General features: G+C 47.8%; 1 protein-coding gene across 1 annotated transcript in view; it reads left to right on the top strand.

Annotated features, from left to right (window-relative positions):
- Positions 1-13,748, top strand: part of galnt9 (polypeptide N-acetylgalactosaminyltransferase 9) — an 85,379-nt gene that overhangs the window by 17,406 nt on the left and 54,225 nt on the right. Inside the window, exons 3-4 of the mRNA XM_088300600.1 lie at positions 4,332-4,498; positions 5,557-5,731. Coding sequence (XP_088156726.1) covers positions 4,332-4,498; positions 5,557-5,731 — 342 coding nt within the window. The remainder of the gene's footprint in view (positions 1-4,331; positions 4,499-5,556; positions 5,732-13,748) is intronic.

Here is a 13,748-nt window from a genome sequence, read left to right as displayed (position 1 = left end):
AGGTTTTATTTTCATGCAGCATGTGAGTGGCACATAACTAACAAGCTATATACTATTCATACCAATTTAAATGATGCATTTTGCTGCTTTTATGAGCTGCCGGGACCTTATTTTTGCAACGCTATTTGTAGGCCCATGTTGCAACATGTACACACTTCGTGGATGCAGAAGGCATTCTAGTATTGCCTTCATATTCACCAGACATATCTACTGCGCAGCGATTCACTACTGAATTAATTATTTTCTTCCTAATTGTAGGTTAATTTTCTAGATCATCTGTAGATTTAGAGACTCCTTTAGTAACTTGTTCAAGGCATGTATTGTATGTGACATAATCATGTCCTTTAATCATCAACATGCAATAAACCTGTCAGTGTATGTATATTTTTACCGAAAATGTTCATTGTGTAGACATCCTATCCTTTAAACTCCAAGCTTAAACAAATCTCCTAGAAATCAATTTGTAAATATTATAATTTGTAACTATCGCATCAGACTCCAGTTCAGGCATGGACAAACTACGAACCGGGGGCCACATGCGACCCGTTAAACGTTTTAATCCGGCCCGCCAAACTTGGAAAAAAAAAAAAAAAATTATAAACCTTGTTAAAGTTTTATTTTCTAAATACTGTGGTGTGTCAAAAACAAATATTTTTGTTGTAATGCTTTTTGTTCACGTTCATTTAAAATTCAATGTATTTTTTTTTCCGATGAGGTGAGGTTATCAAAACACTCCATCCATCTGCTCCTGTTCCGGCCCCTCTGTCAAATTTTAGAACCCACTGTGGCCCGCCAATCAAAAGGTTTGCCCACCCCTGCTCTAGTTCGTGCTAGGGTGCTACATCCATTCAGATTTTCAACATCCTAGCTGGTTTTTAGACTGCAAGTGACCTCACACATGAAAGAAATGACCATGTTTTCTTAATGCGCTTTTAGTCTGCGGTGTACTTGACATGATCAACACAAATGCTGTGCCTGTACTGATGATGTAATACTGACTTGTGCGAGGCAGCATCCTGCATGACATGAAAATATAAAGAAGAAATGGTACAAGTAGTAGAAGAACAAATTGGCAATTAGGAACAGTTTGCGCAGTACTGGGCTGGGTCTTGGTTTAATCGTTACGATTAATTGTGTGTAGGGACGTTTTCCGAGCAGATAACAGATAACAAACCACTGGATAATGGGTTAGGATAATCTTTCAGAGGCATCTTAGAATTGTTTTTTGCTGACTTGGAGCGTATAAGTAAGAGGCTTGTGTGCTTGCCGTTGAAAAAGGAGAAGAACCAAGCTATTGTGATTTCCATGACTCCAAATCAGTGGTTTGGTGTTATGTAGGAAATATGAATGTTTGCATCATTATATGTTGACAACAGACACACACTGGCAAAGAAAAGGAGGATGTAAACTCAGCACCATGCTGGGATCCACCTGGCGGGTTGCCTTTCCTCTCCCATCCTTCAGTAGCTTGTCATCATACTCATGTCCCAGTTCAACAGAGCACCTGCGGAGTTGAGATGGCAAACATGCTGTCTTAGGAAAGAACACAATCACAGCAGCGGTGAAGTAACTGAATTTAGACTTTCATCAAGACAGCCAACTTCTACATGCTGAACTGTGATCGCACAAATATCCATCACAGTCTATTTAATTCGGGCAGAAGTGTCGACTTAGTCTCATGAGAAAAAAAAAAATATTCTCATGCCCCTGACATTTCTAATGTGTTATTCAAGTACATTTTACCCGCCAAGAAATGGTTCATAAATTTCTACCTCTCTGTCACATCTAATATGTGATGATAGAGAGACGGAGGTGTAAGACTGATACAGTCTGACAAATCAATGTTAACTGCTCTTCCATGAAAGGTTTAATTGCTAAATGCAAACTGTCTCATAATGATATAATCTGCCTTGAAATAGAACTTACTTCTAGAACTCTTACACAGGTTTGTGTACACTGTATTTGTGTTCATGTGATGTTCTAATGCCGGGGTGGGCAAACTTTTTGATTGGCGGGCCACAATGGGTTCTAAAATTTGACAGAGGGGCCAGACCAGGAGCAGATGGATGGAGTGTTTTGGTATCCTCACCTCATCAGAGAAAAAAAAAATTAAATGAAAGTGAACAAAAACATTACAACAATACGTGTGTCTTTGAAAAAAAAAAACACAGTTTTTAGAAAATAAAACATGAACAAGGTTTATTCATTTCATTTTTTTCAAGTTCAGCGGGCCGGATTAAAACGTCGAACGGGCCGCATGTGGCCCCCGGGCCGTAGTTTGCCCACACCTGTTCTAATGTATAGTACAAATGTTTACTTTTTTTTGTTAACTCCTCAACATTACATTATCCCTGTATAAAGACTCAATTTTGCTGAAAACATGGAAAAGGGAGTCTGGAGCAAGTAAAATAGCATTGTCAGCTGTTGCGTGAGCGTCCTAATTGGCGCTGTGTGGAAAGATCCCGGCTTTGCTGTGTTGTTGTGGAAGTTCACAGTATGTATGAAACTCATCAAAAGGCTTCTGGCTTGTCAACAATTTTATGTCTGACTTTAAAGTCAAAGTGTCTGTGAAGAAAACGTACTCAGCTGGAAGTGTAAGGGAGCTTTGACTTCAATGAGGGAATAGGCTTTGTTGTTTGAAGGATGAGATGGGATAATATTCAGCAAGACTGCTGTTAATTTTAATAATTGGCCCCGCATGGGTCGGACTCAAGGCAACTATAACAGCAGAATTAATTGCTTGTTTCAGACCTACAAGTAAAAGCAAGCAGTGAGGGCATTTTGATTAAAATGTCTGCATCAGAAAATTAGGTACTTTCGGTCTAATGATATCTAATATAGGATCTGCATCAACAATTATAGAATTCCAACAGAAAGTATTGTCCAGGGGTGTTGCGAGGCATAAAGCTCAGCCAGGCCCCTCGACCACTCGGTTCAGGGCCGCGGAGGTATATTTAAAAAACAAAAAATAAGGTTGGGGACCACTACCCGACTACAAGTATACATACGTACACACACGTGCACATGCACCAGTGCAAGTGCGAGTTTTTAACAGATGTACAAATACACATGTATTATTCTATATTTTTTCCACAACTACGAACACACCACAACCAAATCATAGTTAAGCTGCTTTGACTTACACCCTAAAAACGGATTGGTTAAATTCAACAAAAATTGTTTGTCGTTGGGTGGACGACAGGTTAGCACGTCCACCTCACAGTTCAGAGGTGCGCAGGGTTGGATTGATTCTGGCTCCAGCCTTCCTGTGTGGAGTCTGCGTGTTCTCCCCGTGCATGTGCGGGTTTTCTCCGGGTACTCTGGTTTCCTTCCACATTCCTGAGACATGCTTGGTTGGTAGGTTGGTAGGCTCTAAATTGTCCTGAGGTGTGATTGTTGATTGAGCGTGAATGGTTATTTGTCTATGTGTGCCCTGCGATTGCCTGGAAACGAGTTCAGGGTGTACCGCACCTACTCCCCAAAGACGGCTGGGAGAGGTTAGATGGTGGATGGGTGGTTATATTTGACCGTTCTATTTGGTAGTTATATGTCCGACCAATTTGTTGGTTAAAACAACCAATCTTGAATGTTAGTGCTTTAACCAATCTATATTTGGGATCACGCCAGCCGATACAAATTGGTCCTTTTAACCAGGATATTGGTAATTGGCCAATTATAACACTGATATACATTAAATATGGAATAATGAACAGACAGTTGCATGCTTCATGTTAATATCTTTCTGCCATGATGGCATGACACTGTGCCTACCCTTATGTTTTGTTGTGACTTTTGGGACATCTGTCATTATCTGAGTTCTTTTTTTTATTATTATTTGTTTGTATTAGACATTTTTTTTTCCTTGTGTGGCTCTTTTCATGTCTTATCTTGCTCATATGGTTTTAGTTCCTATCTGTTCCCATCACCCAGTCCCTTGTGTCCACCAATTCGCTCTCTCAGACGCTCATGTCTTGCCAGGTTTACCTCCATGGCTTGTCACTTTGCTTGTATTGAGTAGCCTTGTTTCTTTCTTTTTGGGTTGGTTCATTGTTTGTTTATGTTGGTATCAGTATCAGTCAGTTGCATTTCTCTGAGTCATGTTTTTTTTTTCCAGGTTTGGTTTGTTACTTTGAATCTGCTGATTTAATCATTTGAATGATTTCAAAGCTCCCTGGTTCCCTGCACGAAGGTCCTCCGCAGTCCACCATACAAATCTTGAACCATGCCACTTGCATAAAATATTTTAAAGTTGGAACAAGCATGTTACATACGCGACATGTGAATCAGAATAAATATTAGCAAGTGTTATAATGCTATTATTATCTTTTCAGGTGCAAGCAGCTGACATATCCAGAGGACCTTCCACTGATCTCTGTGGTCTTTATCTTCGTGAACGAGGCTCTGTCAGTGATACTGCGCTCCGTCCACAGTGTGGTCAACCACACACCAGCTCACTTGCTCAAGGAAATCATCCTCGTGGATGACAACAGTGACAGTGGTAAGCAGTAGCACAGCAACACCTGTATCTGCGTGGGTTTCCTCCGGTTACTCCGGTTTCCTCCCACATTCCAAAAACATGCACGGCAGGTTGATTGGACACTCTAATAGATGTGACCATGAGTGCGGACGGTTGTTCGTCTTTGTGTGCCCTGCGATTGGCTGGCAACCAGTTCAGGCTGTACTCCGGAAAATCAACACATTTTCCTGAAATTGCCGATGGCCAGCAGGACACTGGTGCCAGCAATGAGTGCATATGGCGCTCGCGCGTGTCTCAGCACTCACCGGAAGCGCACTCCACGTGGATCCTGCGGATAAACTCTGGCATCGACCCAGACTTGTGTCGTGAACTTCTGTATGTGGGGTGGCCGTGGATCAGTGGTAAAGGGGTTGTCCAGTTACTGAAGGGTCCACTGTTTGATTCCCTCTCTGCCCGAGTCATGTGTTGTTGTGTGCATCGGCAAAACAGTTTTCCTCCAGTGCCACTCACACTGGCTGGGCTGAATGTTTGGTGGAGTTCGATGCACACTAGCAGCCATGCTTCCGTCAGTCTGCCCCAGGGCAGCTGTGCCAACACAACGTAGTTTACCGCAACTAGTGTGAATGCATCAATTATGCATCCATTGTGAGTGCTTCAAGTGTCAGGTTGTCCAGAAAAGCACTACATAAATCTGATGCATTATTATGTCGTTAAAAACATCTGAGGAAAATAATTGAATATTCCTATTGTGGCAGGATAAAGGTGTTGTTGAATGCAAGCACCTCTTTACTTCCAGACTGGTTGTTTTGACCAGATACATTTAACAAGACGCACAGAGTAGCTTACGCAAAAGTTCATGAAAGACATGCATTGAAAAACTTCCATACTGGCAGTTTTTCATGAAGGAAAAAGAAGAAAAAACATTCAATGCTTTACTCAAGCTTGCCAACAAAGCTACTCAAGCAAGGTTGATATTTTAAATACTCGACAACACAACTGTTGTATGTCAGATGCACTCAATTTCTTGCAACTGTCATGACATGTCACTTTAATGAACTGTCTAATCTGCCCTTTTTCAGTGGAGCTGAAATTCAACTTGGATCAGTATGTGAACAAACGCTACCCCGGCCTGGTCAAGATAGTGAGGAACAGCAAACGGGAGGGTCTGATCCGAGCCAGAATTCATGGCTGGAACGCAGCCACAGCTCCTGTTGTTGGCTTCTTTGATGCCCATGTCGAGTTCAACATTGGCTGGTAAGAAAAGGTCATGTTTTATACAAACGGGTCCATGGCCGCTGGTCCCTTTTCACGGAGGGGTGGGGTGTCCCAGTTTGTGTAAGGGGACACATTATGAGATCATTGTGTGCTCATGTCATGCTCGAGGACACAAACTGATAATTTTTTTTCCCGAGGATCATTTGATTCTTATAGTCAGTTATCAAAGCCATTGCCTTTACGCCATTACAAGTAAGCAACATGACCATGAGGCGACTGTTTGTTTCGCGTCACAGTCATGGTTTTATAAAGTGAAATACATGCAAACAAAAGTAAAAAGCAGTGTTTAGAATTGTGAAGAATGAAGAGATTTTTGTATCATTGTTTCATTCGAAATGATTTCAATGAATGACCCAGCAATTTCAGTTTACAAAGTGGAAAGTGATGGAAATAGATTCTAGGTGTGTCTGGGCTGCATCAAGTATTCCACAAAAAAAGGGGTTAGAGTATTCCAAAATAGTACAATTAATTCATTCTTCTCTATCTTTATTCATAACAAGTCATTCCATTAACGTTTCTTCAAAATATGGAAAAGACTCCCGAGTTCTTTGCATACTCCTCAGCATGTGTAGTTTAGTCATGATGTCTGATTTCTCGAGCCCTGCAACTTTTTCTTTGCATTCAGGACTAGTTGGGGTGCCCCTGTGCTCAACCCCAAAAAACATTCTCTTGCCTGTTTTTCTTGAAATTGGCTTGTCTCGTTTTCCCCCTTTCCTTCATGGCAGTTTTTTGAAAAAGACATGACTAGGACTGGTTGATATATTTTCGTTCCACGTGATGTCACTTCAGAATTACAATTCACCAAAATATGGCATGACCCTGAGCTATGGTAGTTCAAAATTTGTTGAAAAAAACAATAACAACACAAAAAGGCCATGACAATGACATGGCAAATACGATGGTGATGGCACCAATATTAAACTTTGATCCTAAGTGTAGCGTAGTAAAATATCATCCAGGAGTTTGAGACCCCCTGATTGGGTTTCCGTATTGAGTTTCCTTTCTCCAGCGAGTTTTGGTATGTAGGCTAAAAGAGGCACATTAAATAAAACTCACAATGGAATGTACAAGACAAGGAAGAGGACCAAATACAGACAACACTATAAGAATAATGATTGTACTGACATAGATGTTTTCATTACTTTGCTTAAAGCTGTGAGTGCATTTTTGGGATGTGAAATTGCATATGGGGGTCTCAGTCCAATGTCGATCTGCAACTTATTTTTACCAGCAAAACATCAACTCAATCACTGTGCTTTATTACACCTGCGTGTGTGTGTGTGTATACTGTATATATGTACTTTTTATATATATGAGGTTCTTTTATAAAGTTCTAAGCCTCACCCTGAGTGACTCACAGGAAGGAGACAGTTTTTCACAATTTTTCCATATAGCCCCTTGACATCAACGCACTTGATGCAACTATGCTGAAGCATTGCTATCCCATCACGTAAGAGGGTGGCGTGCCAATCCCAGAAGAATTCCTCCACAGCACAAATGACCTCATCATTGTTTCCAAAATGGCGGCCATCTATCTGATGGACAGGAAGACATCTGTCATACAAGACCATAGAGTGAATAGTATCAGCCAATTCATTTGTGGTTTACTTTGGTGGACGACCTTATAAATAGATAAACTTGACTTGACTTAATTTGACCGGACTTGGGTCATCTTTTGTGCTAACCCTGCCTCGCTTGAACGCAGCAGACTACTTTTTAACGGTTGCAGTCAAGTGGGACTCAGTCAGTGTCTGCACAATGTCCTCATGGATTATCTTGAGGGTTTAGCCTTTCTTACTGCAGATACTAGAACCTGTTTAATCCATTTTAAGATGCATCACACACCTCTCACCTTCGTCTGTCCGTCACTTGCGAAAATAAAATTGAGAGAACTTTATCGTACCTTTTTTAGTTTCATAGGAAGTGTCAGTATGTTACCACAATACAAATTGGCGGCACATCTTTTTTTCTGGTTGAGGCATGCTGGAGCCTATCCCAGCTGTCTTCAGGCAGTAGGCATGGTACAGCCTGAAGTGCAAACATGCATGGTAGGTTCATTGGACACTAAATTGTCAATAGGTGTGATTGTGAGTCCACGTGGTTGTCTCTGTGTGCCCTGCGATTGGCTGGCAACCAATTCAGGGTGTACCCCACCTACTGCCCGAAGACGGCTGGGATAGGCTAACCTGACCCTTGTGAGGATGAGCGGCTCCGATAAAGGACGGATGAATCAATATTTATATATCTTTTTTCACACAGGTTTAACTTTCATCTCAATATCGGAAAGTGAAGTCAAGCACTTTGACAGTCTAAAAATAATGTAAAGGGTTGTCTCAGTGAGGGGTATTGGTGGCTTTCGATGTTACTTGACATATTGTAGGTAGTCTAAATGAACCTGGAAACCTCTACTTATTAAATGTACAACCTCAATTTAAAAAAAAAAAGTATTTGTAAGTTGATACCTTCTGTTTGTTGGGACCTCCTATCATTATCCACAATCCCCTGAGTCTCTAACCTCTTACAGCCCGACAGACACAATTTGCCTCTGAAATTACATCCTTTCTTCTCCATTGAATGACTCATAAAGTATTCATAGCAGTTTGTGCATATCATTTTATAGTGTCACAATATGATATTTTCAGCAATGCTGTCTTCTTGCCTGTGCTATATATTTTTTTATTTAGAATTGAATCAAATTGAATAAATTGGAATCTTAATAAATTCCGCACACCATCCAAGTAATTCTAGTGTTCCACTCCAAAGACGATATTGAAATAATCAACATCATTAGCACAGCCACTTTGGAGTGGACCTCGGCGGGCCGCACAGATGAAAGAGAAAAAAAACAGGAAACAGTACTTCCACTTTATTATTCGAGGCTGAACTATATTGGATTTTGAAGTGACCGGTTTGTCTCCGTTACATCCATCTATGATGGACTCTTGATGCATGTCAAGTTGCTAGTTGTCTCGTTCGCAATACGCTAATATTAAACCCACAAGCTATCAATGAAAAATGTGTGAAAAACAGACCATGAATGAGGCTTGCGCTGCACCATATGGGACGAGCGGTTCTTTCTATAATGCTTTATGATGAGTTATATATTTTCATACATTTGTTCTGTGATGCCTTATGTTGGCACATTTCCGGTGGACGCTGCTCATATAGTTACATAATAATGGGGCTTCACCTTTATTGTAAAACAATCCCCCGGTTTTTATGCTGCTCGTTCATGCATGTTATAGTTGTTCTGTGGTGTCTGTTGTGTTATTAAGGTACATAAAAATACACAGTGGATTTGTATTTTTTGTTGTAGCATTTTATTAGTCAGCCAAAACTAATCCCCCCACCCCGTCCCCGTGGTTACCTGTCTGCAAATGTTATGGACTTCTATGTACCAGTCTACAATAGATAAAAGGTTTGGGGCCACTGCTGTCTATCAGTGGAGCATCGGCCCCCCCCAAAACCTCCCACCCCGTCGATCATCTTCAGAAGGACAATATCAATAGTCCCCCCCAACCCCGTCTCGCCGAGGAAGAACCTGAAATCTGATGGTATAAGTGATATCTAAATTATGGGAATCCTTGACGATGCCATCCGACATTTTTACAGCACAATAAACAAGTTGTAAACAGGTTGGAAATGAAGTGTAATGAAGTGTAATCTAGTGTACAGGGATTATATGAAGTGGTCCAAAATGTCCAATATGGCTGCGCTCAGGGTATATTATTATTTTGATACTTAATCGGCTGAAATGTTTTTTTCTGGACATCATGTCGCGGTTCAAGGAACCGTGTGGGAAGGAAGGAGGACCCAAAAGCGACAGGTGAGTGGGGAACAGGGTTTATTGAAGGCTGGAGTGGGGATGCAAGCTGGAGGGAGTCCACCACAAGGCAGGCGTCGTCAAGGACAGCGTCGAATGAAGCCGACGGGCAAGTGCCGGGTGGCGCGGACGAGGGTGCGGTCGAGCGGGGCGCGTCGGGAGGCGAAGTCGGGCTGGCGTGGTAGCGCGAAGCACGGCGGAGCGGAGAGCGCTGGCGGGATGCTTGCCGGGCAGGATCTCGGAGGCGCTGGCGTGCGGAGCGGGACCAGACGGGTTCAGGTCGGCTAGAGGGGGGAGACGGAAGAGCAGGGGTCAAGCAAGCACGAGAGCACGACGAGTCAGGCGATCGGGAAACAGGACGAGACATGAGCCAGTACCACGTGAGGTGACAAGATAATCCGGCGTCGGACTCCTGGCGTGGCTGGTTCTTAAGCCGGCGCTGATTGCCGGCAACGAGCTGCAGGTGCGCCGGAGCCGACGCCCACTTTCTCCGGAGGAGGGCCTGGCTGGGTGGATCGTGAATCTGTAAACAAACAGAACTGCCACGCCCTCCTCCCCGACCCGAACCGTCACAGTACCCCCCCCCTAACGGACGCCTCCTGGCGTCCTACCCGGCTTGTCCGGGTGAAGTGCGTAAAATTCCCTGATGGGGGCGTCGGTCAAAAACAGTTTTCGGGAGATCCAGGAGCGCTCCTCCGGACCGTAGCCCTCCCAGTCCACCAGGTACTGGTAGCCCCGGCCCCGGCGCCGAACGTCCAGGACTTTTGCCACCGTGTAAGCCGGGTGGTCGTCTATTATCATGGGGGGTGGGGGGGGTGCAGCCGGAGGGCTCAGAGGGCTGGAGGATACCGGTTTGAGGAGGGAGACATGGAATGTAGGGTGAATTTTCAGGGAGTCGGGAAGCTTGAGTCGAACAGAGCACGGGTTAATGATTCTTTCGACGGGAAAGGGACCGATAAAGCGAGGGGCCAGCTTACGAGATTCGACTTGTAGGGGAAGGTCGCGTGAGGAGAGCCACACCATCTGGCCAGGCACGTAGTCCGGGGCTGGGGACCGACGGCGATCAGCCAGTCGCTTGGTCCTCTGGGCTGTTCGGATGAGGGCGGCCCTCGCTTCGGCCCACACCCCCCGGATCCGGCGGAGGTGCTCCTCCACGGAAGGAATGGCCACGGTATGCTCCTGGTCTTTGAAGAGAGGTGGTTGGTAACCAAAACAAACCATGAAGGGAGACATACCTGTGGCCGTGGTGGAGAGGGAGTTATGGGCGTACTCGACCCAGGGTAGTGCGTCGCTCCAGGAGTCCGGGTTGCGGGCCACCACGCATCGGAGGGCGGCTTCCAGGTCCTGGTTGGCCCGCTCCGTCTGGCCGTTGGATTGGGGGTGGTAGCCCGAGGAGAGACTGGCGGTGGCCCCGACTGCCTTGCAGAATTCCTGCCAAACTTGTGAAGCGAACTGGGGGCCCCGGTCGGACACGATGTCCTCCGGGATGCCGTGGGGTCGGAAAACGTGTTGGGTGATGAGTTTGGCGGTCTCAAGCGCGGTGGGCAGCTTGGGCAGGGGGACGTAGTGGACGCACTTGGAAAACCTGTCGACCAGGGTGAGGATGACTGTGTGTCCGTTGGACGGAGGGAGGCCGGTAACAAAGTCTAGGGCGATGTGCGACCAGGGACGACTTGGGATAGGCAGGGGCTGGAGGAGGCCGGCGGGGACCGCGTGGGAGGCCTTTCCGCGGGCGCAGACGGAGCAGGCTCGCACGAATTCCCGGGTATCCTTTGCCATCCGGGGCCACCAGAAACGCTGCTGGAGGAAGCGGAGAGTGCGTGCCACCCCCGGGTGGCAGGTGAGTGTGGATGAGTGCCCCCATTGCAGTACCTGTGACCGCACGGTGTCGGGAACGAACAAGCGGTCGGAAGGGACTGGGCGCGGGTCCGGTTGCTGCTCCTGAGCGTTGCGGACGACCTGCTCGATGTCCCAGGTGGCCGCCCCCAGTAGACAGGCCGAGGGAAGAATGGGCTCCGGAGCGTCAGGGCTGGCAGGGGGCGAGAACTGACGTGAGAGGGCGTCCGCCTTCCCATTGTTCGAGCCGGGGCGGAAGGAGAGGGTAAAATTAAAACGGCTCAAGAACAAGTTCCAGCGTGCCTGGCGGGGGTTGAGTCTCTTGGCGGACTGCAGGTATGCCAGGTTTTTGTGGTCGGTCCAGACCAAGAAAGGGGTCGAGGTGCCCTCGAGCCAGTGCCGCCACTCCTGGAGAGCCCATACCACCGCGAGGAGTTCTCGATTGCCCACGTCGTAGTTTCGCTCGGCGGGGGATAGGCGCCTGGAAAAAAAAGCACACGGATGGACTACCTGGGTACCGGGATCCCGCTGGGAGAGGACGGCCCCCGCCCCGGTGTCGGAGGCGTCCACCTCCACGATGAACTGGAGAGCGGGGTCTGGGTGCCGGAGTACGGGGGCGCTGGTGAAGGCCTTCTTCAGGTGGGTGAAGGCCTGGGCGGCCGCCGGGGTCCACTGGAATGTGGTGGCTGTGGACGTAAGCGCGGTGAGTGGACTGGCGACCTTACTGTAGTCCCGGATGAAACGGCGGTAGAAATTTGCGAATCCGAGAAAACGTTGAAGCTCCTTCCGGGTGGTGGGCTGGGGCCACTCTGCCACGGCCTGGATCTTGGCCGGGTCGGGGCGAAGTTGCCCCCGGGCGATGATATAGCCAAGGAAGGGCACCGAAGGGACGTGGAACTCGCATTTCTCGGGCTTCACGTAGAGGCGGTTCTCCAGGAGGCGCTGGAGGACCAGTCGGACATGCCGGCGGTGATCTGCGAGAGAGCGGGAGAATATGAGGATGTCGTCGAGATATATGAACACGAACCGGTTGAGCATGTCGCGGAAAACGTCTGTCATGAGGGTCTGGAAGACGGCGGGGGCGTTGGTAAGTCCGAAAGGCATCACCAGATACTCGAAGTGCCCCAATGGTGTGTTGAATGCCGTCTTCCACTCGTCCCCCTCCCTGATGCGGACCAGGTGGTACGCATTTCGTAAGTCCAACTTTGAGAAAATCTGGGCCTCACATAGAGGTTCGAACGACGGGTCGATGAGGGGGAGCGAAGACTTGTTTTTGACAGTTATTTGGTTTAGTGGTTTGAAGTCGATGCAGGGGCGGAGCGAGGCGTCCTTCTTTTTCACGAAAAAGAAGCCCGCGCCCAGAGGAGAAGACGAGGGGCGGATGAGACCGGTCGCAAGCGACTCACGGATGTACGTCTCCATGGACTCCTTCTCTGGCCTGGAGATGTTGTATAGACGGGTGTTGGGCAGGGGGGCCCCCGGGAGGAGGTCGATGGCGCAGTCGTACGGACGATGGGGGGGGAGGGTACGGGCAAGGTCCTTGTTGAAGACCTGCGCCAGGTCGTGGTAGTCCGGGGGAACGGAGGAGACGTCAGGGGGAGGGGGGGGGGGGAAGCGTAGAGGAAGGGGCCGGATCCGCTGAACGCAGGCAGTGGGAGTGGCAGAACTCACTCCATCCGGTCAGCACGCACCTCCTCCAATCGATGGTGGGGTTGTGGGTCTGGAGCCAGGGGAAACCTAAGACCAGGGGGACCTGGGGAGAGTGGATCAGAAAAAATCTGATGGACTCCCGGTGATTTCCCGAGACGATGAGGGTCAGGGGAGCGGTCTGTTGGGAGACCCGGGCGATGAGATGCCCGTCCAGCGCGACCACCCTTCGGGGGGACAGAATGGGTTCCATGGTGATGCCGAGCTGGCGGGCAAGGGTCAGGTCCAAGAAGCTGCCGTCGGCCCCCGAGTCGACCAGCGCGGTGACCGAGCGGGGGGTGTGTTGACCCAGCAGCCGGGCGGGGATGGACATCCGGGAAGAAGAGCCAGAAGCGGATACCAGCAGGCTCGGCGTTGGGCTCTCCCTCAGCGACGAGCCTGCTCTCTTTGGGTTACTGGGACAGTGGATCAAGAAGTGGCCGGGGAGGCCGCAATACAGGCAGAGCTGATGGGACCGACGGCGCTGGCGCTCCAGAGGGTCCAGAGTAGTGCTTCCTACCTGCATGGGCTCCTCCGCGCCGGTGGATAGCTGAACCGGCGATGGCGAGCGAACCTCGGGTCGGGGAATGGCTGCCCGGGCGGCGACTCTGGCGGAGCGTCGGAAACGATCAGCCTGCCGGTCCCGCAACC

Source organism: Idiotropiscis lumnitzeri, chromosome 1, assembly GCF_059441095.1.
Source record: "Idiotropiscis lumnitzeri isolate Australia: NSW breed Sydney's pygmy pipehorse chromosome 1, RoL_Ilum_1.0, whole genome shotgun sequence".
Taxonomy (NCBI): Eukaryota; Metazoa; Chordata; class Actinopteri; order Syngnathiformes; family Syngnathidae; genus Idiotropiscis; species Idiotropiscis lumnitzeri.
This window is presented reverse-complemented; position numbering and strand designations above follow the sequence as displayed.